We start from the raw sequence: 24,440 nt of genomic DNA on the forward strand, positions 1-24,440 counted from the left end.
TTTGAAAGGTCTCTCATGCTGTATGTGGAGTGGACTTGAACTGCCAGAGGTGGAGTGAGTTTAGGGAAGAACAGGAAGTGGGTAAGGGGAGACAGTGATTGTAGGCAGCTCCTTCTGGAAGTTTTGTTTCAAGGTGCCAAGAAGATAATGTATGTGAAATTAAGAGTTTTTTTTTTTTTGATAGAAGGAAGAAGTATTGTTTGTATGCTAATGAGAAGGAAGCAGCCGAGGGTGAGGAGGAATTTATCCAACAGGAGAAAGAGGCGATAATGGCATGATTAGAGAAATGGGATTTGGAGCATGAACAGGGTTTGGGGAGCAGATGGTTATAATTTTTCTGTTGTAGCTGAAGGAAGGAAATCCCATTGGTAGAGATGCAGGTAGATGTGTGGTTTCAGTGGGTGGAAAACGAATATCCCATCTAACAGTGTCAGAGTGTATGAAGCAAGTTTTCAGTTGAGAATGGAGACAGGGATAAGTGTTGGAGGTCTAGAAAGAATGAAAGAACTGTGGAAAAGTTTCTAACAGAACAGGGGAGAAAACTTGTTAGGGAAATGTAGTACCATTGAGGGACGGCAGATTTGAATTGAATTTATAAAATGTCCAACCTTCCTTAAAGTATACAGAAGAGTATAATGAACCCCGGATGTACTCACTGCCCAGTTCAGCCATTTTGTGGATCTTGTATCTTTTACTCTCCACTCCTGCCTTTTCTTTCAGCTAGTTGTTATAAAGCAAATCCTAGACATCTTATCACTTCACTCATAAATACTTATGTGTCTGTAACTGGTAAAGAATTAAAAAATAACCCAATAACATTATTATTTCTAAGAAAATTAGTAGCAGTTCCCTAATATCATCTCCTATCCACTTCATGTTCAGATTTCCCTAGTCACCTCATAAATGGTTTTACAGTTGGTTTGTTTGCATCAGGATTCCAACTGTGCTGAGATCTTGAAATGAGAATTGTCAGCTTGATTTTGTGGTATTTTTTCAGACTTGTACCTTGTAATCAGGGTTCTTAGTTGCCTTGGATTAAGGATGAGGTTTTGCCAGGTGAGTATGATGAAGGGAAAGAAGCAAGGGATTAAAGAAATCTCTGAATGGTGGACCAGGGACTAAGCTGGTTGGAAGGGATAAGAGACTTGGAGGAAAGAGAGCAGGTGAAAAATGTAGGGTCAGTGGGCCGGATGTCTCAGTGACATTGCGGAATTGCTGGAATGCCATATGTTGGGTTGAGCTGGGGGGTGGAGGAAGGATCAGTTGCTCAAGAATCCATTGTTGGACATGGAGATGTCCCAGAGACTTCCTTCGGGTGATGATAAAGATCTAGGGAGCTGGTAGGAGGCATAACTGGGATGGAACAAAGGGAACGGTTGTTGTGGATGGGGAGTCCAGGAACTGAGAACATTTTTGAAATGTTTTCTTTCTTGGTTTCCATGAATATGTTTTAAACAGCCCCCAGCGCCCCCACCCCCTCCTGCCCTTACTTCTCTGCTTCTTCAGCTCCTCCATTTGCTTTGCTCTTCAGATGCCTATTCCTGACCTTCCCTTGTCCTCCACCACATCACAACACTTTTTTTTGGGGGGGGGGGGGGGTTGATCCTTTAAATGATGTTGCTCCTTAAGGCTGTTTTCATTCAACTTGATCTCCCTTGAAATCATACTCACTTGTGTGTTAGTAAGTGTGGCATGTATGTGACTCACCTCGCTCCAGAACTCTTGCTCTATCCACCTGCCTTCTGGGTGGCTCCTTCTAGATGTGCTAGAGTTCCAAGCCCAACATATTTGCAGGTGACCTTCTCAACGCCCACCCCCCCCACCTCCTCCACACCTCCTCCTTGTCTCTCTCCTACCTCAGTAAATTAATTCAGTCAATAAGTAGTTATTGGTTACTTATTATATGAAAAGCAGACTGCTGGGGATCTGGGGTTCAGCATTAAGCATGACAGACAACGAGCCCTGTGTCATACATTGCCGTGGGCAGATTCTTACCTGCAGTTGCCATGGCCAACCTGTTTGTGTTTTATGTCCCAGCTTTGGGGCACCCCCGGGAAGCCTTCCCCATCTTCCCAGGACGAGTTTTATAGTACTCTCCTGTGTGTTTCCCTTCGCCTGTTCCTGTGTCCCTTTTTGTTTCCATGAGATTTTAAACAGTTTGGAAGGCAGGAAACGTGTCCTGCTCATGACATCACTGTTGCCTATCACAGTGCCCCTAGCGCATAGTAGACACTCAGTAAATATTTGTTGAAGGAATGAACGGTTCAGGCTGCATTTTACATCGATCGCCAGCAGCCATGAAGTTAATGCAGGTGTTCATACTGCGCTGCCGTGTATCACGGTCGCTTACTTGTTTGCAGCAGGTGGTGGGTTTTGGTTGTCTTACTGTAATTAATTTTTTACTGCCCATTTCATTTACTTCTTAATTTTTTTTAATTAACAGTATTTATAAATATAGCTATTTTCAAAATAAAGGCAAGAATGCAGATGTACTACTTGAGTTAACAGTTGATAGTTTAATTAATTCAAGACTTATTTATTTAGGGAGGCAGAGTTGTAAAGGTTTTTAATATTTTCTTGTCACCCATATTTAAAAGCCTTTTCATTATTAAGTCTCTGTTTCCCCTCAGGAAATCCTAGGAGTGCCTCATGCATCTGAACAGAGATATGATGCTGAATTCTTTAAGAAGTTCAGAAATCAGAATATTGTTCTCTCAGCAAGAACTTATGCTCGGGTAATTTCTTTTTTGTAAATAAAATAATTATGGTTATTAACACTTTCTAAATCTCTGAGCCGCACAGTTAATGTTATTGCATGCATTTACCATCATTTCATTTTTTTGTTTTAATATTAATGTAGAGAAGATGGAATTATATTTTTAAAAATGTTTATTCATTGTCCCTCTCCCCCTCCCCCTGTTCATGCTCTCTCTCTCTGGCAAATAAATAAATCTTTAAAAAAAAAAGGCAGGGGCACCTGGGTGGCTTAGTTGGTTAAGCTTCTGACTTTGGCTCAGGTCATGATCTCAGGGTCCTGGGATCGAGCCCTGAGTCCTCGGAAAGTCTGTTTCTCCCTCTCTGTCTGCCCCTTGCCCTGCTCATAGTCTTTCTCTCTCTCTCTCAAATAAATAAAATTTTAAAAAGTGTTTATTCATCATTCTGAATTTTAAAAGTAAGTGATTTTTATTACACTAGATTGAGAAATGTGATGCAGACTACAAAGAATTAGAAATATTTCAAAGTACTGAAATCAGAACTGCATAAAAAGTTACTTTTAGGTGTTTGAACGTTGTCCTACAAAGTCTTTCCTTTATTTCTAAGGCTTACAATGGAAACTTACCCCTTGCTGTTTGTACAGGAAAGTAACGTACAAGCCCTAGAAATTCTGTTCACTTATCATGGATCAGACCTGCTTCCTCATCGCCTTGCCATTCTCTCTAACTTCCCAGAGACCACTTCTCCACATGAATATTCTGTGTTGCTGCCTGAAGCTTGGTATGTGATTGGGTTTACTGAATTTTACCTTCTTTTTAAATAACAGTTTTTTGTTTCATGCTAAATAATTTGAATTAAACAAAATTAATTTTAAAGTAATCTCTTTAAACTTTTTTCTGATTATAAAATTATTTCTAACTTATTTTTAAATGATCTCAAAGCCAAAATGTGTCTAGCATAGGAGGATCACCTTAACTTAATGAACATGAACCTTACTTTTTATTTTTTTAATGAAGGCCTTCTGATTTTCCTGGTGTGTACTCCATGTTTTTATGGTTAAGAACAGTTGTTTTTGTTTTTTGTGTTTCTTTTCTTTCTTTCTTTCTTTCTTTTTTTTTATTTTTTGGTTAAGAACAGTTTTTAGGATAACTGTCTTTGAATTAGATCTTTTAGAAATGAAGTAGTTTTGAAAATATCAGGTGGTAGGTCCAGGGGACTCAGAAACGTCTGAATCTTGACTCTTAATAACTGTTTCCCCCTGTGAAATTGCAGTGGGAGAAAGACAAATGGGAAATCAAAGTTCCCTTTAATTATTAATTGGACTGATGCTCTTTATCTCAGTTCAAGGCTATTTGAGAATTGGGTCACGATGAGGGACATAGACTCTAAGTTCAGTGGTCCTCATTGTATCACCCAGTAGGTTTGTGGAGGCCAGAATGTTTCTTCATGAGAATGAAGAGAAGAGAATAAATTTGCCTCCATGCCTAGCTCAGAATGGGTAGGTAGCCTATTAGCTCCAGGCCTGAGGCCGAGAGGAGTGCGAAGGATACTCCGCTTGTCCGTTACTGCACTGAGGTCAAAGGCAAGACTATTCGCCGTGACCTTTTGCATCCAAAGAGTGAACTAGGTCAGTAAATGTGAGACTTCTACATCTACTAGTAAATGTGGCTCAGTCACTGATTTGCATGATTTATATCCTTTGGGGATTTTTTTGAGTTTGCTTATCTTTACCTTGAATCGCCAGTCCCTGTGCTACTTGTTTGTGTTGCATATGTTGAGTAACGTGTGAATTGATCTATGAAGTCCGCTCGTGATCTTCAAACGCTCTAAGAGATTAGGACCATTCCAGTTGAAATCATTGTTACAAATTTTAGGTACTGGCAACTTAACTCTTTTAAGGGATGTTACTGGAATTTAGGGGATCATTCAGCTTCCTTCTTTCTCCCCTGTCACCCCCACCCACTATCCTATTTGTAGGCTTGGGTATCGATGGTGAAGATGAACATTTATAGAGTAATCAGTAGGTATTTCCTACATAGGTATATGTGGTTTCCACTTTTGGTATTATCCCTCTTATTACCGAGAACTGAGATTTACAGAGGTTTAGTTTGTATAAAGTACAGCCGAGATTTGCAACTTAGATTTATTTGTAGTTGTAGATCAGGAAGCTCAAAAAATAAGTTCTAAATTCCTCATTTTGTACTACTCTTGGTACTAAAAAAAAAGTCTTTGTCATGATAAAAGTGAACAAAAAGAAGTTTAAGGTGCTCTTTTCATTTTCATATGATTTTCTTTTATATCCTTATAGTGATATGTAAAATGTATTTTGTGAATGTATATTTATAGGTATTTTGAATATAATTTTGTTGTTTTCTTGCTCTCTGCAAAATAGATCTAATCTGAATATAAATGACTTTTTTCCACTATAAATTGTTAGTATAGAGAAGGGCTTTCTCTTAAAAAAGACGGAGGAGATCTACCATCTCTTGAAGTTTTTTTTTTTTAAAGGTATTCTGTCCTTAGATTTGAGTTCATTTGTGGTTATTATCTCCTGATGACTGCCTAGATAAACATATGATTTTCTGAGATTTCACAATTGGTATGCAAAATAGTTTTACAATGCCCAGTGCTGGGTTATCTCTGAATGCCCTATGCTTCCTTTACTGGGGCTGCTGTAACCAACTTAAATTGTGACAAATACTTGAACTATACCATATTATAGCAGAGGGTAATAGAAGATAAGGTTATTCAGAATCATCATGTTGGGATATGTTGCTTAGACAAATTTTGAAAAGACTTTTTTAGGAGTCTTTATATTCATTTTAACGCATTAAGGAAATAAAGATTTTTGTTTCTCAAGAAAGTCTCATTGAGTGTAGTTTTGTTCTAATTAGAAAGAATGAGGAACAACAGTAGGTTATAACAGTAATGTCTGTCTCCTTATGATTTTATGTGGCTGCAAAGCAAACCCGTGGTTACGTTTCAGGCGTAGCTTCTTCTGCGAGGTCTTCCATACACTTGTTCCTTTTCCTATATTTTCATCATTCTTTGTTCTTGTACTATAACCCTTTTACAGTGTGTTTTTAGTTATTTTTAGTTCAGCTTTTCTCCCTCTTGTTTCTGATTTTTTTTTAAGATTTTATTTATTTATTTGACAGAGAGAGAGATCACAAGTAGGCAGAGAGACAGGCAGAGAGAGAGAGAGAGAGAGGGAAGCAGGCCCCCCCACCCCCCGCCAAGCAGAGAGCCTGACGTGGGACTCGATCCCAGGACCCCGAGACCATAACCCGAGCCGAAGGCAGAGGCTTAACCCACTGAGCCACCCAGGCGCCCCCCCCTTGTTTCCTTTTTTAATGAGCATCCAACCTTAACCCAAATCTAACTCTTTAAGGTGGAGAGCATCTCCTCCAAATTTTTGGATTCTCATGGCCTAGGGTGGTGCTTGTGTAGTTGAGTCTCTGAAAATGTTTGCTGGCTGGGTCAATTAGGGCTCTCTTGTGTCCATTTATAAGAGAGGTCAAAGGCTGTCCCGAAGAAAGGACAACAGAATAGACTTCTTAACCTCTAACAATGGACGCGCCCTGGTTAGTGTCTCACTGAGGCTCCGATGGCCTTAATTCCTGAGTCCAGTGCTATCTTAGGGTTAAAGCCTGACTCTTGCCCAGCTTGAAGTTTCATTCTAATGGATGCGTGGATCAGTAAGACCTATTTATAGAAATCATTTCCTTTTTGAGGAAATTTATTCTTCTTCGGATACTTGGTATTTATTTTCCAATCACTTTCAAGTCAGAGCAGCACAAAGTGTCTGTTCTGTTGGAACCACAGTGCTCTCGTCCCCACCCACGGTGAGCTGGGCGCTCTTTGTGTGCCTGGCTCTGTGGGAGGGATTCTGAAGTGAGCAAAACATGCTTTCTCTTTAGCAGGAATTAATCAGGTATGTTTGAGGCAGCAAGAGAATTTCCTGCGTACAGCATTGTGCTTTCAAACTGAGAAGAAATAAGAATTGAAAAGACTCTAAATACATTTGCAGCCTTTTCTGCCTTTTTTTTTTAAAAAAGCCTCTTCAGTTGCATTGTTTGAAAACTAGTTTCTCTTCCTCATTTAGTGCCTTCAAGGACGGTAGAACTTTCTGTACACGTGCTCGATTTTCTCAGAGCGCACATACTGCGCAGCAGCTGCACCGTGTCATCCCGCTTCATCAGCCTGTCAGCCCCTCCCCTTGTATTTTGCAAGAAATGACTTTTCAGTGACCTATTAGATGGTTAGATGGTTTGAAACCAGGTACCCACCTCGAAGTGTATGGCTCCCAGAGGCAGAGTGGCTGTGAACTCTGCACGGTCTTCAGCTTGCCCTTAGGATGGTACGTCCAGTCCCGCGTTTCCTCCCCTCCGCCCAGGACCATGCCATGCCTGCTGCCGCCCTGGCGCCTCGTGGCCACTGTGCCTCCTGCCTGGTGCGCCCTTCTCCCATATCTTCGGGTGACCGGGCCTCTTACTTCTTCTGCATCTCCTCTCACAGGTCAGTCTCCTTCTCTGACCACTCTCGTTCCGTAGCCTCGCTCCCTCCCACTGCTTGCGTCCTGAGCAGGTGTTTCTTCCCCGTACTCTCACCTAACATATCCTACGGTTGTTTGTCTTCTCTACTCTGTCTCATCTCCCTGGGCCACCCTATTTATGATTTTACCCTCACTTTAAATCCTCCTTTCCTGCCTTGTTTTCTTCCTAGATTGTATCACCCCTACCTTAGTTTGAGTTCTATTTACTTATCTTGTTATCTACTTCCCAGTTGTGTTTTCTTCCCTTCCTTAGCCCCTGCCGCATTTAGAAGATCACCTGGCACCTTGTAGGTTCTCAGTAACCACTTGTTGAGTGAATAAATGAATGAATGAGTAGCAGATCCATAAGGAAAGGACCTTGTGTCTTGTTCACTGTGTAGAGTGTACATGGGAGGGTAGGTAGGGTTTTGCATATTAGAGTCCAAGCCACGTAATATCTTGAGAAGTAATAGTAAGTTACGTCAACAAAGTGGCCTTTTACTTGCCCCGTGTTGAGATTCTGTAGGCAGAACTTTCTCTCTGGCATTTACCCGAAGTTTGATGAACCAGTTTTGTTTGAACCAAATTTGATGAGTGTGATTGCTGGGAAACTTCTGTGGCATGTGTTAATTTTGTGTGTGATATTGTCACTCTTAAATTATCGTGTGTGTTTGACAATGATGAAATGTGAGCAAGTTTTTCTAAAACTTTGAAATTACATTTTCTATCCTAGACGATATGTCTTTTCTTAGCTATCTATCATTTGTTATTGCTATAAAATGTGTATACTTCATATTCTAGTTGACTATTTTAGTTGAAGTACAAAGGTGATATTTCTTACTATATTAGCTTCCACAATTTTTGCTCATAGGTTTTTATAAAAGGAATTTTTTTTTTTAACTTTCGGGATTTTTGGTATTTATGGAATGTTTTAGAAAGATTATTTAATTTTTTTATTTTATGCCTCTTTTCCTATTGTAGAATCTTTCTAGAATGGTGGAAGTAACCTAGTTTAAAAAGTTGTGTTTTGAATAGTTGGCTGTTGAAGTAGGATCAGAGTAAGAGCTTTGATTCTAGAACCAAGGTGTCTAGTTTGTGTTTTTTGGATACCTTTTCTTAGATGTCCTCTCACTTGTCAGATGGGCATGATTGTAACACCTACCTCTTCGCATTGCGAGAATGCCTAATGAGTCAGTGTGTATACAACACTGAGAACAGGGTGCGGCATCAAGTAAATGTTACGTAAGTGTTAGCAGCCGTCGTTAATGCAGAATCCTGTAGTTGAGGGGTTTCTTATTGGAATTTCTTATTGGAATAATTTTATAACTGTAGAAAAGTGGAATGGAGAATACAGGGTGTTTCTGGATACCCTTCACTGGGCTTCTCCTTTCTTCCCATATAATCATAGCACATTTGTCAAAACTAAGACACTGTCACTGGAGTAGTCAGTTCTGCTATAACATGCCATAGGCACTCCTAACGATTACTGGCTATGCAGAACCTTGCAGTGAAAACCATGGCACTGATGGGAAAAGCGGGATTAATGGTCCAGCACTCAAAAGCTTTGTTCAGTGAAACAAAGTTAGGAACCTAAATGAAAGTCCTCACATATTTTTACATGTGTTACATAGGTAACAGACATCTAAATGCTAAAATATGGCACTTACCTTAAAGCCCTTAGACTTTGTATGTGGAAGTGGGTGTTGGAAGAGTTGCACTTGTGCGTTATTGGGGGATGGAGGAAGGGGGGGTGGTAAGAAATTCAGAGAAAAATTGTGCCACCAGCTGTGGATGGTGGGGGGCTTCCTAACCCATTCTGGAAACTGAGCTTGCTGGTAGATGTTTGGGTGTCCCTGCACGCGTAACCCGATGTGGCTGGTTTTGTATTTCTGTGTGCACAACATTTGTTATGGATGAAATTGGGTGTCAGCAAATGTGAAATTTGTGTTATGGTCAGATTGTTTCCTCGTATATATCATTTGAACAAATTTGCACCCTCAAAACAGTGCAGCGGAACAGACTACACAATACTGTTAACTAAGTGACAGATTTATTTGGATATAATTAGTTTTTCTGCTAATACCCTTTTTCTGTTTCCGAATCCAGACTAGGATACCACATTGCATTTGGATTTCATTTATTTTTAATATGTGGAAATAAACTCTGCCGTACATATATGTCAGTCAGGAAATTCTTTGACACCTGTATTTGCTAGATAATGAAAATTGACACTCATATTTATATTCCTGGATTATTTCCACCTCAGTAAGGAAAGATTGCATTATTTAGTGTATTTGGGGATATTGCAATATTTAAAATATTTTATAGTTGTAAGTGATAAAACTTGATTGATGGAAGTCAAATATCCAGGAGATATTTGCCCTTGTCCTAGACAAGCTGTTACGGTGGTAACTTGGCAGTTTGTTTGCTTGTAAATATCTGAGTTCAGTGAGATTATTTGGTGATTGAAAGTTTGAAAAGCGTGCTATAACATGCAGATGGATTATACTTGTGTGAACCATAAAAGTGTTTCTTTTTTTTTTTTTTTTTTAATTTTATTTTTCATAAACATATAATATCTTTTTATCCCCAGGGGTACAGGTCTGTGAATCGCCAGGTTTACACACTTCACAGCACTCACCATAGCACATACCCTCCCCAATGTCCATAATCCCAACCCCCCACACCCCCCCATTAACCCTCAGTTTGTTTTGTGAGATTAAGAGTCACTTATGGTTTGTCTCCCTCCCAATCCCATCTTGTTTCATTTACTCTTCTCCTACCCCCTTAACCCCCCATGTTGTATCTCCTCTCCCTCATATCAGGGAGATCATATGATAGTTGTCTTTCTCCGATTGACTTATTTCGCTAAGCATGATACCCTCTAGTTCCATCCATGTCGTCGCAAAAGGCAAGATTTCATTTCTTTTGATGGCTGCATAGTATTCCATTGTGTATATATACCACATCTTCTTTATCCATTCGTCTGTTGATGGACATCTAGGTTCTTTCCATAGTTTGGCTATTGTAGACATTGCTGCTATAAACATTCGGGTGCACGTGCCCCTTCGGATCACTACGTTTGTATCTTTAGGGTAAATACCCAGCAGTGCAATTGCTGGGTCATAGGGTAGCTCTATTTTCAACATTTTGAGGAACCTCCATGCTGTTTTCCAGAGTGGCTGCACCAGCCTGCATTCCCACCAACAGTGTAGGAGGGTTAAAAGTGTTTCTTAACACTTTTCTTCTCCCCATGACCTGCAGACCCAGGTCCTCTTTGCGCCACGCATACTGTAACACATGTTTGTCCCTGGCATTTTATTCCCTTGCTAACCCTGAATCATTCCTGCTTTTCCTAGGCTGTAATCCCTTTGTGGTGCTCTCTGCCCCACTTGATAATGCAGCAAGGTTTAAACTAACTGTGTTCTTTAGCAGTTTGATTCAGAATGAATATATGTCTTTTGTGCATTTGTAGGTCCTATTTTTGGCTTTGCATTTTTTTTTTTTTTTTTGGCTCTGTTAAGTGTAGGGATAGTTAAGACCATGTGGCCATTATAAACTTTTTATGTTTTTAGAAAAAATTTTAATTGTAAAAAATGCATAACATTAAATTTACCATTTTTAACCGTTTTTCAGCATACAGTTCAATAGTAAATACATTGACCTTGTTCAGCCAATTTCCAGAACTCTTTATCTTGTGAAGCTGAAACTCTGTGCCCATTAACAACTCCCTATTCTCCACTAAACACAGCCCCTGACCAGCACCATTCTGCTTCAGGTCTGGATGAAGCCGTCTACTCTAGGAGCCTCCGAGAAGTGGAATCGTGCAGTGTTTGTCTTTTTGTGGCTCTCTTATTTCACTTAGCCTAATATCCTCAAGGTATAATACACTTTCAGTGAAATTAATATTATGATTAAATAAAATTTAGAGTGGCTTGCCATCTGTGGGTCATTTTTCTGTTGATGCTACAAAAGTACTTCCCAAATGAAGTAAAGGATGAAGATGAATTCTAGTTTGAGATGCAAGGTTACCATTATTGCCTAACTTCCTATGGAAAACCTTTTCTTCATCTCTTGGTCATAAAGAGGGCGTACAAACTGAATGGAACTTCTGGTATCCCCTCTAACACTTTGTTTTCTAAATCTTGGGTTTGAGTAGCCAAATATAGAGACTTTTTCTATAATTACAACAACATAAAATTTATGTCCTAAAATAGCAAAGCATCAATATGTATTTTATTAAAATTCCCAGTAGGATGAATTTGATTTCAGTCAAATTGATTTTCTCTTATAACTTTATTTTATTTTATTTTTTTAAAAGATGTTATTTATTTATTTGACAGAGAGAGAGAGATCACTAGTAGGCAGAGAGGCCAGCAGAGAGAGAGGGAGAAGCAGGCTCCCTGCTGAGCAGAGGCTGAGATCCCAGGACCCTGAGATCATGACCTGAGCTGAAGACAGAGGCTTAACCCACTGAGCCACCCAGGTGCCCCATCTCTTGTAACTTTATAGAATTTATTTATTTATTTATTTAAATAGATTTTTTTTTTTTAAGATTTTATTTATTTATTTGAAAGACAGAGATCACAAGTAGGCAGAAAAGGCAGGCAGAGAGAGAGGAAGGGAAGAAGGTTCCCTGCTGAGCAGAGAGCCCGATGCGGGGCAAGATCCCAGGATCCTGGGATCATGACCTGAGCTGAAGGCAGAGGCTTTAACCCACTGAGCCACCCAGGCGCCCCCTCTTGTAACTTTAATCAGTAAAAAATAATTTATCCTTTGATAATCAGATGAGACTGTTCCCATTCTTCATAATGGAAAGATTAGGTAGAGGTTTACTTTTTACTACATTGCAGTTTCAAATTGTTGATGCTTTGAAATTTTACATTGGTTGGTGATCTTTTTTTTTTTTTTTTTTTTTTTTTAAAAAAAATGTTTTGAACTACTTTTTTTTTGAAGTCAGAGTTGACCCTAAGCGGCTTTTATTTTTATTTATTTATTTATTTATTTATTAAAAATTTTATTTATTTATTTGACAGGCAGAGATCACAAGTAGGGGGAGAGGCAGGCAGAAAGAGAGGAGGAAGCAGGCTCCCCGCCAAGCAGAGAGCCCGACGTGGGGCTCGATCCCAGGACCCTGGGATCACGACCCGAGCCGAAGGCAGAGGCTTCAACCCACTGAGCCACCCAGGTGCCCCCCTAAGCGGCTTTTAGATCCAAGCTGTAAAGTCTTGTTTATTTTCCTTGAAGGGCAACAGAAGACCATACCAGAATCAATTAATGGTGGCTAAGTTTCATAGTTTTAAGGATATTCTGGAAGTTTCTCCCCCATAAGAAACATATTAATGTTTCTTTGAAAGCAGATGCTGATTTTTGAATTTTAATCTTTTTTAAGTGAAATTTATAACAAATCATGAGTACCTTTGGAACTGATTTAAAGATTAAAGCATTTCTATATTGCTTTATCTTATTTCGTTTTCATGGAAAGAACAGTTTGAAGAAGATGGAGGAGTCATTTGAGATTGTGTGATGTGAGTCAGATATGGTCCCTGTCATCAGATAAATGTAGTAGGGAAGATATCAGGCAGGTTAGGTTAGATAAAACTATCTTTAAAATACATGTTATAGGACAAATACAGGTAGATTTGGAGATGGGAGAGATTACTTTCTGTTACAAAGGAGATAAATCAGGAAAGCCTTCTTAGAAGAGGGAAAGTTTGCTTTAGATGTTGAAAGTTGAGTGTGATTTTTGATATTGGGAAGTTTGAGAAGGAAAGAGTCCTCTATTTACTTATTTATTTAGATTTTATTTATTTATTTAAAATATTTTATTTATTTATTTGATAGGCAGAGATCACAAGTAGGCAGAGAGGCAGGCAGAGAGAGAGAGGAGGAAGCAGGCTCCCTGCTGAGCAGAGAGACGGATGCTGGGCTCGATCCCAGGACCCTGGGATCCTGACCTGAGCCGAAGGCAGAGGCTTTAACCCACTGAGCCACCCAGGCGCCCCAAGATTTTATTTATTTTTTTGATAGAGACACAGTGAGAGAGGGAACACAAGCAGGGGAAGTGGGAGAGGGAGAAGCAGGCTTCCCATTGAGCAGAGAGCCTGATGCTGGGCTCAATCCCAGGACTCTGGGATCGTGACCTGGGCTGAAGGTAGATGCCTAACAACTGAGCCACCCAGGCACCCTCGTCTGAATATTTAACATGAAGTTGTTTTACCCACTCAGTCTTCACCTGGACAAAAGATGTTCTCAGTGAATTTGTTAGTTGAAACAAAGTGAATTAATGTACAGGATTCCCAGTAGACAATCAGGAATCTCCTTTTCCTTATGTTTTTACGTAGCCTACTCCTGTTCATAAAGATTTCTTTTTCTTCTCTGAAATTGTTAAAAAGCAGCCTCTGTTGGTCATTCTTTTGGTCATTCCCATTGTAATTTTGTTGTTGTAATGGAAATATTGCCTAATCTGTAGCCTGGATGATGAAGTAATTATGGAAAAAATTGGGGCCTTGCATTCACTTGTTTGATTCTCAAGAGAAAAATAAAAGTGTTTCTTTTCCCTTTAAAATTGAAAAGTTGATTAGTTATCTAATCAAAATTCAATTCCCATATGTGCAGTTTATTTCTGAACTGCTGCAAACAAAGAGCAATAAATTGGTTTGTATTTTAGGCTTGGAATAAGTATTTGGCCTTCTGTGGGGAGAGGGGTATAGAGAGTACTTTCGAAAATGGGCTATGTTGGCGGTTTCCGAATCCAAGACTAACCTGGTGTTTGGATCAGAAAGGAAAAGCTAATCGCCTCAACTGTCTGGGAACAGGGTCTGGAGCTGGCACTGGGATAATTGTTTGCTTGTCTCCTGGCATTATGGGCCTGTTAGATCTTGACTCAATTAGTTCTTGTCTTCCTATTTATATAAAGCAACCAAATGCATTTAGGGTAATTTCTTTGATTAAGAAGGTGGAAATGAATTTTATTTCGAGGATTTTTTATGGCTTTGGAAAGTATGTTGATACTGATATTTGTTATGTATTTAGATCTGAGAAATACTAAAGAAATGAAGGTGTACTGATTTGTTCATTTCCTCTTTTGAGTATGGAACTTTTTTTTAAATATATGAACCAATTTTATGTTTCACATGTAATTCTCACAGCATATTTAAGGGATAAATAGGAAAAGGATTGTTATCCTCCTTTCAGGGCAAAAATTTGAAAGGCATTAGTAGAAATAATATGTTGAAATAGGGAGTTATTTTAAAAAATAATTTTAATTGCACTGTCATTTTACTGTATATGTAATACCGTCAGATGTTTTTAATATGGCTTAATGTGGTTCAAAGTTTCTGATTTTACTTGAAATTAAGATCTATTTGAGAGGGTACTTGTTTTTTAAACTAATGAACTCTCCAAAAAATCTGTTACTAGATTCAGCATTACCTCGTGGTACAAATGATACTCTTTTCATGGAGATGAGATTTTTCTTTCCTTATTCATTTTCCTCCAAACTTTAAGTACCCTGCGTAATAATTCTGAACATGTGATCCTTAAGTAGATTATAACATCTTCTGAATGGTTGAATTACCTTAGGGAAATAGTCCCTATAATTCTTCTTGATCACACAATGTCTTTTCTAGTCAAGATTTCATTAATATGTAAATACTTGTCTGTAACAGCAGTGAATCTCTTTATCACACTATATTTAATTAACATATAAATAACCCTGTGAGACACTTTCCCAATTTCTGATATAGACAAGCCTGTTTAAATATTGTATTTGTAATAAGAAAAATTCTATTAATCAAATTCATATTTCATACACAAAATCCATGCATTATTTTAAGGAATGTTTTGACCTCCATATGTACCCAATTTTTAATCCCAGAAGTTTTGATACTATATGTAATAACTGTAGGAAAAAAACTCCATGACTTATGTAAACGTTGGGATCACGTGACATGGTATTGCCATCTATTTGAGGCAGAGAAATGGACAGTGGTACTCTAGGAAAGCAAAGGCTTTTCGTCAAAAACACGGGTGTGTGTCTTGCTGCTGATACTTTGCTAGCTAACTGATACTTTCCCAAATGTGTTACATTTGGGAAGTCATTTAGCTTCTCTAAACTTGAGTTTCTTCATGTGTGGGATGGGGACATTGTGGAGGTATCCTGACGCTCGAGTAACGTGAGCGATGTCCCCTGCCACTGTTGGGAGCATGGAGGTGGCGTCCGGTGTCCGCCAGTGGTTAGAGTAGCTGAGGGTATGGCAGGGCGTGGCAGCAGCACCAGTGTCCATGGTGTCATGTCACAGATATCTTCTAGTTCAAGCACATGAAAGAGACTTACAAGAGACTGATGAAGGATCAAAATGTAAAATTAGAATAGGGAATATCCGTCCCGACGACAGTGACGCCGTGATGCTCATCTGGGACAGCGCCCCTTTCCTGGGATCAGGTGCCTGTGGTTCCGGATGATCAGTCAGGGGGTTGCTTAGTGAACCTTATTTCAAATGCAATTTTAAAGGTTTTATTTTCGCTTTATATTGGATTCTGTATACAAGAAAGTGAATAAACCGTGAATGTACAATTTGGTGAATTTGTGAAGAGTTGAAGAAGAATGACATTATCAGCGTCCCTTATACCCTGACCTGTTTACCCTCTCATGGTCCCCTCGTCCAAGAGGACCACTACCCTGTCTTCTGACGCCACAACTTAGTTTTGTCTGTGAAAGAATTGGAGTGGCCTGTGTGGGCTATTTTGCCTAAACTCTGGAAAAGCATAATTAACTATTCTTACCTCTCAGCAGAGCTCGGATTTATGTTGTCTTTCAAATTAAATACTTTTCTAATGCTGGATGTACATTGGCATTTTGTCTTTTTATATTTAAAGTGTGTTTCTTATAGAAAATATACAATAGGTCCTTGAACAATGTGGGTGTTACGGGCACCGACCCCCAGTGCAGTCGAAAATCCATGTGTAACTTTTGATTCCCCAAGAGCTTAACTACTAATAGCCTGCCATTGACCGGAACTTACCAATAACATAAACAATCAATTAACACATATGTTGTATGTATTATATACTGTATTCTTACAGTAAAGTAGGCTAGGGAAATAAAAATGTTATTAAAAGATCATAAGGAAGAGAAAACAATCACAGTACTGAATTGTATTTATAGGAAAAAGAAATCTGTATATAAGTGGACCCACATAGTTCAACCAAGTGTTGTTCAGGGGTTAACTGTAGTTGAAACTTGCTACTTAATCTGGTAATCTCTGCCTCTATGCTGTCATGCTTTGGCTATTTATATATGGTGCATAGTTTAGTATGGTTCCATTCATAGATGACCATCTTGGTATTTGTTTATCATTTGTTCAATTTATTCATTGTTTGCCTTTTTCTCTTTTGCTGCCTTCTTTTGATTTAGTTATTCTTATAATTCTATTTAATCTCCTTTATTGGATTATTAGCTATACCCCCCTTTTTTTTCTTTTGGTGCTTACCCTAGTGTTTACAGCATAGGTCTTTAACTTATCATAGTCTACCTTCAGATAATGTAGTAGAACTTCATGTATAATGTAACAACCTTACCCCAGTGTTTTTCCATTTTTTCTCTCTGCTGGTTTTTGAATGATTTTTGGCCTCTACTTAGCTTTTATGTATGTTATGAACTCCACGATACATTTTTATCATTTCTGCTTTAATCAGGTACTTTTTAAAAAATTAAAAATGTGCTTTGTACTTGCACATTTCCACTGCTGTTCATTGCCTTTTGTAGGTACAGATTTGTATCTGGTATCAATTTTGTTCTGTCTGGAAGGCATTCTTTGGCATCTCTTTTAGGACTAGTCTGCTGGCGATGTATTCTCTGCTTTTTATGCCTGAAGAAGTCTTTGCTTTGCCTTTGTTTTGGAAAATACTTTTGCTGAGTACAGGATTCTAGGCTGTCATTTTTATCCGTTCAGTTCTTCAGAGGTGTCAGTCCTCTGCTGTCTTCCATTGTCCTCCATGAGGCTGGTTGTCATTCTTACCATTTCTCTTTACATCGTGTGTCTTATTTTCTTTGTTTTTAAGATTTTCTTTGTAACTAGTTTTGAGCTCTTGGATTGCGATGCACCTCGATGTGGTTTTCTTCGTGTTTATTCTCATTGCTGCTTATTGACTTCTTTGGATCTACACCGAATTTAGAAAATTCATGCCAATTGTTTCTTCCAATATTTTTTATCTCCCCCTGTCTCCCCGCCTTAATACACATACTCTTTCCTGGACCATCACTTAAATGTGTGCTAGCCACTTGCTCTTGACTTACTACAATTCTTTTTTTTTTTTTTTTTCAGTCATTTTCTGCTTTTCATTTTGGATAGTTTCTATTACTATGTCTTTTGTAAACTTGACTAGTCTTTGCTTCTGCCATTTCTGCCCTTAATGCCATCGGTGTGTTTTCATCTGAGTGGCTGAGTTTTCATTCCTAGGAGTGAGGTTTGGACTTTTAAAATATTTTCTATTTCTATATCATGTTATTGGTGTTTCTTGGTCTGGTTTAAGAAATTGATAATTCTCCCGGTTATGGGCCATAATTTCCTGCTTTTTTGTATACCTGGTATTTTTTACTGGATGCCAGGGATGCAGGTTTGTTCATCTCACTAGCTGAGTTCCTATCACTGTTGTTATGGAACCTATTTTTTCCTTTCCCATAATGCATTGTTTATTTCATCACCCTGTGTGTGTGTGTGTGTGTGTGTGTGTGTCTCCTATAAGGTTGGCTTCTCTGTGAAGTTGATCTAAGTGAATTTCTTAATTTATAATGAGTAAAATTAATTTGTAATGGGTTTCCTTGATTTGAAAACTACAGCAAGTGATCTAGCAATGCAGTTATAGGGCTAATGAATTGATATTGTGTCTTGTTATAAACAATCTCGAGCCTGTTTTTTATTTCAGGGTCAAATCCTTCTCTTCCTGTGTCCTTCCTGCTCTTCTTGTTTCTGATTGTGTGAATGAGTGTTGGTTAGGTAGTACGAATCTATACTTAAACATAATTAGACCCATTTCCTTCAAATTCTCTAATGCTTTGCTTTCTTTCTCTTCCTGCAATCTCTAATTTAACTTTGAAATTCATCAGCAGTAGAGATGTGTTAGAATTCCTTGCACCACAGATACTTAGACCATTCATTGTCTTCCCAACCACAGCCTGTGGAATTGACATCAGAGTCTCTCTGTCTTCATTTCTGGGGTTTTCGTTTCTTTAGTTGCAATTGTCTATTGTCTGCAGTGTAATTTGGCCTAGATCCAAAGAACTCATGGTGGTAAAAAGATTTGTACCGCAGTGTCTTAGGGCAAACCACCTTTTGTGCTTCTTTGTTTATCTAAAGCTCCGGACCTTTCACATTTCTCTGTGCTTCTGTGTGTTCACACACGGGCACGGAGCCACCTGCGGTATACGGCTTCTGCGGTGTTGCTGTTGGCATGGGTCTACAGTAGGAGATTGTACAGTCCATTTCAGAAATTTTAAATCAGAAAAATTTAAACAAACCCTAAAGCACATTGTCTAAATCTTTAGCTACAGAAAAAGCGTATCGATCTTGAGCTGTACATACCCTGTGGTTTAGTGGTTGCTTTTGTTTACCAATTTGTTTTTCCTTCTTCAGTCCTTCAGTTCCATCTGTCCATCCAGTAAGTATTTAGCAGGGTTTAAATGAATGCCAGGTATTGCTCTAAGAATATAAAAATGACTCAGACTTTGAAGGAGCGTCTAGTTTAATAAAGGAGCAAGACACAATAAATAATTGTACATATCTTATGTGACTTTTGATGGGATTATATCTTGATAAATCCATCGTTGAAAATACTAAGTTGAAAGTTCATTTAATACACCTATCCTACTGAATATCATAGTTTAGCTTAGCCTACCTTAAACATGTTCATAATACTAACCTACAATTAGGCAAAATCATTTAGCACAAAACCTATTTTATAATAAAGTGGTAAGGATCTTAGGTAATTTATTGAATACTATACTGAAAGTGGAAAATAGAATGGTTGTATGATTACAGAAGGGTTGTAAGTAAATTGGGTGTTGTCCTTAGTGGTCGGTCACATGGCTGACTGGAAGCCGTGGCTCATTGCTGCTGTCCAGCATCGTGAGACCATATCATACAGTGTAACACTAGTCCAGGCAAAGACCTGACTTCAAAATTGAAAGTACAGTTTCTACTGAATGCATATCCCTCTCATGCTGTTGTAGAGTAAAAAAATTGTAAACTGAACCATTCTAAGTTAGGAACCATCCATAATTCTGTGCAGTGATAGCAGTAACGGGAGTACATACAAAGCTTAGTAATGTGGAAGAAAGTCAGGTAAGCTTTATCTGGGAATATGATAGAGGGTTTCAATTGTTTTTCCTCAAAGAATCACCACATTGATTGAGTCAATTAAAGACAACATTGTAAATATGCCTGCCATGAATCAAACTTCTTTTCTATCCATTTGGATGAGATTAAATGCTGAATTTATAATTTTTAAAAATTCTTTTTAAATCTCAATCCACTTTTTTTTTCTTCCTATTGCCACTATACAACTTAGTTTCTGAAGTGTAAATTTTTCTTTTTGAAGAGTTTTTTTTTAAAGTTAGAGGCATACAAAGCTTCCTTTTTGAAAGGAGCGTGCTGAATTACTTGACTGAATCATTTTGCTGAGCCTCTTCTGTAAGTTAGCTCCTGAAGGTGTAAAGAGGCCCCGCTTGGAATGACTTGCGTGCAAACACCACAGCAGCAGTGAGGTAAATGCTGCGAGACTATCACAGCCTCAGCTCTGTAGTCTTAGTTGACTTTTATATTTCTCGTTTATTGTTCAGATTACATTTTTTTCTTTTTTAAAGTTGAAATACAGTCAACACACGATGTTGTTCGCTTCAGATTGGTGTCGACATCAAATTGGTTTCACAGCATCGCGATTCGACAAGTCTATACCTTATGCCAAGTTCACCACAAGGGCAACTATCGTGTGTCATCTTCCAATGTTGTTCCACCATTGACTGCATTCCTTACACAGTGCTTTCTGTTCCCGGGACTTACTCATTCCATAACTAGAAGCTTGTATCTCCCACTACCCTTCACCCATTTTGCTCATCCCCCCACTCACCTGCCCTCTGGTCACCATCAGTTCTCTGTGTTTATGTTTTTGTTTTTGCTTTTTTTTAAAATCTCAATTAGCTAACATTCAGTCCATCATTAGTTTCAGATGTAGAGTTCAATAATGTATCAGTTGCATATAACACGAAGAGCTGTGTTTCTGCTTTTTTGCTTGTTTACTCATTTGTTTTTTTTTTTTTGATTCTACATGTAAGTGAAGTCCTGTGGTATTTGTCTTTCTCTGACTTATTTCACTTAGCATAATACCTTCTAGGTCCATCCATGTTTTCACAAAGGGCAACATCTCAACCTTTTTTATGGCCGAATAATATTCCATCACATATATGTACACCGTATCATCTTCATCTGTTCATCCATTGATGGACACTTGGGTTCCTTCCATATCTGGGTTATTGTGAATAATGCTGCAGTAAACATAGTTTACATTTTCTTTGGGTAAATACCTGGTAGCAGAATTACTGGATTATATGGTTTTGAGGAACCTCCATATTATTTTCCACATTGACTGCCCCCATTTACATTCCCACCAACAGTACATGATGGTCCTTTTTTTCTCTACATTCTTGTCGATACTTGTTATTTCCTATCTTTTTGATTCCTAGCCATTCTGACAGGTGTCAGGTGATATCTCATTGTGGTTTTGATTTGCATTTCCTTGATGATAAGTGATGTTGAACACATTTCTCCTGTGGTTCACTAAGTTTTATATCTTGATTAAATCTTTACAGTTCTTAAAAGGATTTTTTTTTTGTTGTTGTTATTTGTTTTTGAGAGCTCTGATATTAGGATGAAGAGAATATCAGGGGATATGTTTCTACTGATCATTTATTCATTCACTCAGTAAGTCACGTTCTGGAACCAGGCTGTCTGGGTTCAGATCCCAGCTGCAGCTTTTTAGTTGTGTGACTTTGCATTGTTAGTAAACATTCCTCTGCCACTGTCTTCTCTCCAGTAAAATGAGAAAGAGAATGTCTGTCTGTCAGGGTGCTGACTTTATATATGTATGTATATGTTGCTTAGAACTTTGTATTTGTGCTCAGACATAGGAAGTGCTATGTGTGAAATGCCCATTCGGTGCAGGTCTAGAGGCGGGAATATATGGGATCTTGAAGGGTGATGATGGGGAAGTCACACTTGCTGTGTCTTGAGATCTGCATGGGCATATTTTGTTGTTTCTTTTAGTTATATGAGTAAAAGGAAGATTGAAACATTCTTGTTTTCCTCCTAATCCTTTGGTTCAAACTCTCTTAGCATGATAACCTTACACAGGGTCAGGGTTTGTAAAGTACATTGATACAATTCATAAACAGTTTGGTACATTTCATTAGTTTTGTAGTTGATAAATTCAGATGTCATATACCTTTATCTTTGTCCTGGTAGGCTTCACTGGTTTAATTAATAGAGCAAAGATTTGTCAGGGTCTTGTTATCTTTAAGTAATATTAAACAAGAGTTTTGCTGCTATTCAGTCTAAGTACCAGAACGGGGATTGAAATTGACTCGATTTCTCTACTTCCCTGATGGTGGTTGGCGCACTGTAGTTTTGAGCTCCCCCCCTGTGTGAAATAGTCCCCATAGATGCTTAGTTGACTCTTAGATTTCAAATCTTTCAGTATTGTCACATCAAATATGTTCGCCCTTCCTGAATGTAAAACTGGCAACTCTGAAACTATAGTTGAGTTTATGGTATAAATGAAAATTATTATTCACCAGTTTTAATTTACCCCTATTTCCCATAGGTGCAGTATTATAAATATGAAAATCATGACAAAAACATTTAAAAAACATTTATAAATATTTGTTGTGTATAGCACCACATGCTGAATGTAAAAATTGCTTCATAAAAGTTTTGGGGATTAAAAAAAATGTTGTCTATTTTAACTTATTCTTATTAAAGTGTATGCCATGGAAGTTGGGTTTGAGGATGCCTTTTTTACCCCTAGTAACCTTCCTTGTAGCAAAGGTAAGTATTCCTCATTGTTCTGAGCACTTTGAATGCCTCGTCTTCAGAATTAGGGTCCTCTCTCCAAGGGATGGGTGAAGTGCTTATGGGTCAATCTTTCAATCACTGACCTCTCTAGTCATCTGTCGCCCTTTGTTCTGTTGACAACAAACACCTTGGTGAAGAGTAGCCTTTCTCACTTAGGTTTTCTGGAAGAATTTTCCTTTAGAGTTTGTGGCTGTCCCTTAAACTTAAATGATTTTGCCAACTTGTTCTCAGAAATAATCAGATCATCCTTTGCTCATGGTAACAAATTTATTTTCAGACTCTGTTTTAAGCATTTGGGAGAGGGATGATGCCTTGTGGATATTGTTGCTTATTTCTACCTCATAAATCGGCTCATCACTTCTCATTACTGCGTACCGTGTCGATCAGGATATACTCAGGCTGGTGTCAGCAGACTTTATTGCAGTTGTTAGGTATTTGTAAACACAATCATTGGCATTATTTATACAGTGTTACTATTTATCATAAGATAGATCTTGAAATGTCACCCAGTTTACGTATATCTTGTGTTTTACTCCCCATGAAAACCGTCTTGCTGGTGTTAGGAATAATGATGATTTTATGATGGTTGAACCCTTGCCGTGTATCAGTACTGCTCTAAAGTCTTTGGACTTGCTAACTTGATTCACCACAAATCCAAATGAGATTAATACTGTTATTCTTTCTATTTTACTGATTGGGAAACTGAGGCACAGGCCGACTGAATAACTCCCATCAAGGTTACACAGCTGTGTAGGGTGGCGCCTGTCACAGAGGTTAGATTTCTAAGAGCATCCTCTTAATTGCAATGGGTTAGAACTCAAGAAGACATTTGTCTAGTCTTATCTTCATTTGGGGCAGATAATATTACAGTATTTGCTAACTAGATGAAGCAGCTGGGTCCTAGGGGGCCCGTGAAGTAGCTGGTGGAGGGGGGAGGAGAGTCCAGGTCCCGGAGGTGGTATTTTTGCTCTGGTTTCTCGTATACGTCACTAACATCGAGGTTACAAATGAAGTTTGCAAATAACTCCTTAATCTCCTGTATTCTCTAAGTCCTATATTAGTGACAGTGAGTGCCGTTGGTCCAGAGGAGACCTCCCGAGTGACGCCTTTAGACAGCCTTTTTCCAGCCTGGCCTTCTGAATGACAACAGCGTTTTGACTGGACCCCACGGAGTTTCTGACCAGTGTGATCTGCTCAGTAGCCGTCACCACAGTGTAGCTCTGCATGGGCTCAACTTAGGATTCTTTCTTGTCCTTTATTTACCAGAACATTTTCTTCTATGCTAAATAATAGAAATAAATAGAACTCCACATCTTAATACCAACGCATAAAAGGTGGCAATTAGTAGTAACGCTCGGTCTGTTTTGCCTTTTGTTCCCATGACATAGAACACGAACAAAAGAACTTTCTGTAAGTTTATTCTTGAAAAAATTTCTTTGAAATAAAACATTTAAATTTAGTGTGAGAAGTAATTGGCGAGAGAATAGTTGAACATAATAGAACTCCTAATATTCTTTCCTTTCCTGCTGACAGATAAATGTTACCTTCAGATGAAACCAGCAAAGTTTATTGTTTGGAATAAAACAATGGACAGGGTTCTAATAGAAAGAATCTTAAAATTAAGCAGTCATTATTTTGTAAAGAGATCATTTAAGTTTACCCTGTACTTCTCTTTTTTAGTGGGGGTTGATGCACTTAAAATTAAGTTTTAAGTCTTCTCAAGCCAAGCAGAAACAGTACAAGACAAAGATGAACTAAAGTGTATGTTAATGTTTTGTGTTTGTAGAACTTTAGATTCAGAGTGTAACTTCTGCAACTCCCCAGACTTCCTACGGTTCTTTAGAAGGAACCAGCATGTTTTGTTCTAGCCTTTTTTTTTTTTTTTTTTTTTTTTTTAGAATCACAGTTTCACCTCGCCCAGTGACTGATTTACATGACTAGGATGTTTATTGTGAACAGAATTAATGAAAAAGGTTTTCTCTGAATTTTATTGTATGTGCTGTCACTCTGCTTACCTTATGAGAAAATTCAGTAGCTACCATTTGGGCATTTTTAAAAGGGTA

The 24,440-nt window shown here is 38.3% G+C and overlaps 1 protein-coding gene across 2 annotated transcripts in view; it reads left to right on the plus strand.

Annotated features, from left to right (window-relative positions):
- The window catches only part of LOC111154100 (neuroblastoma amplified sequence), a 333,307-nt gene that overhangs the window by 93,286 nt on the left and 215,581 nt on the right, over window positions 1-24,440 (plus strand). For both annotated transcript variants that reach the window (XM_022513484.1, XM_022513482.1), the window contains exons 20-21: window positions 2,631-2,735; window positions 3,359-3,495. In XM_022513484.1, the coding sequence (XP_022369192.1) occupies window positions 2,631-2,735; window positions 3,359-3,495 (242 nt within the window). The remainder of the gene's footprint in view (window positions 1-2,630; window positions 2,736-3,358; window positions 3,496-24,440) is intronic.

The sequence above is a fragment of the Enhydra lutris genome, unplaced genomic scaffold, assembly GCF_002288905.1.
Source record: "Enhydra lutris kenyoni isolate GAN:26980312 unplaced genomic scaffold, ASM228890v2 scaffoldscaffold35, whole genome shotgun sequence".
Lineage (NCBI taxonomy): Eukaryota > Metazoa > Chordata > Mammalia > Carnivora > Mustelidae > Enhydra > Enhydra lutris.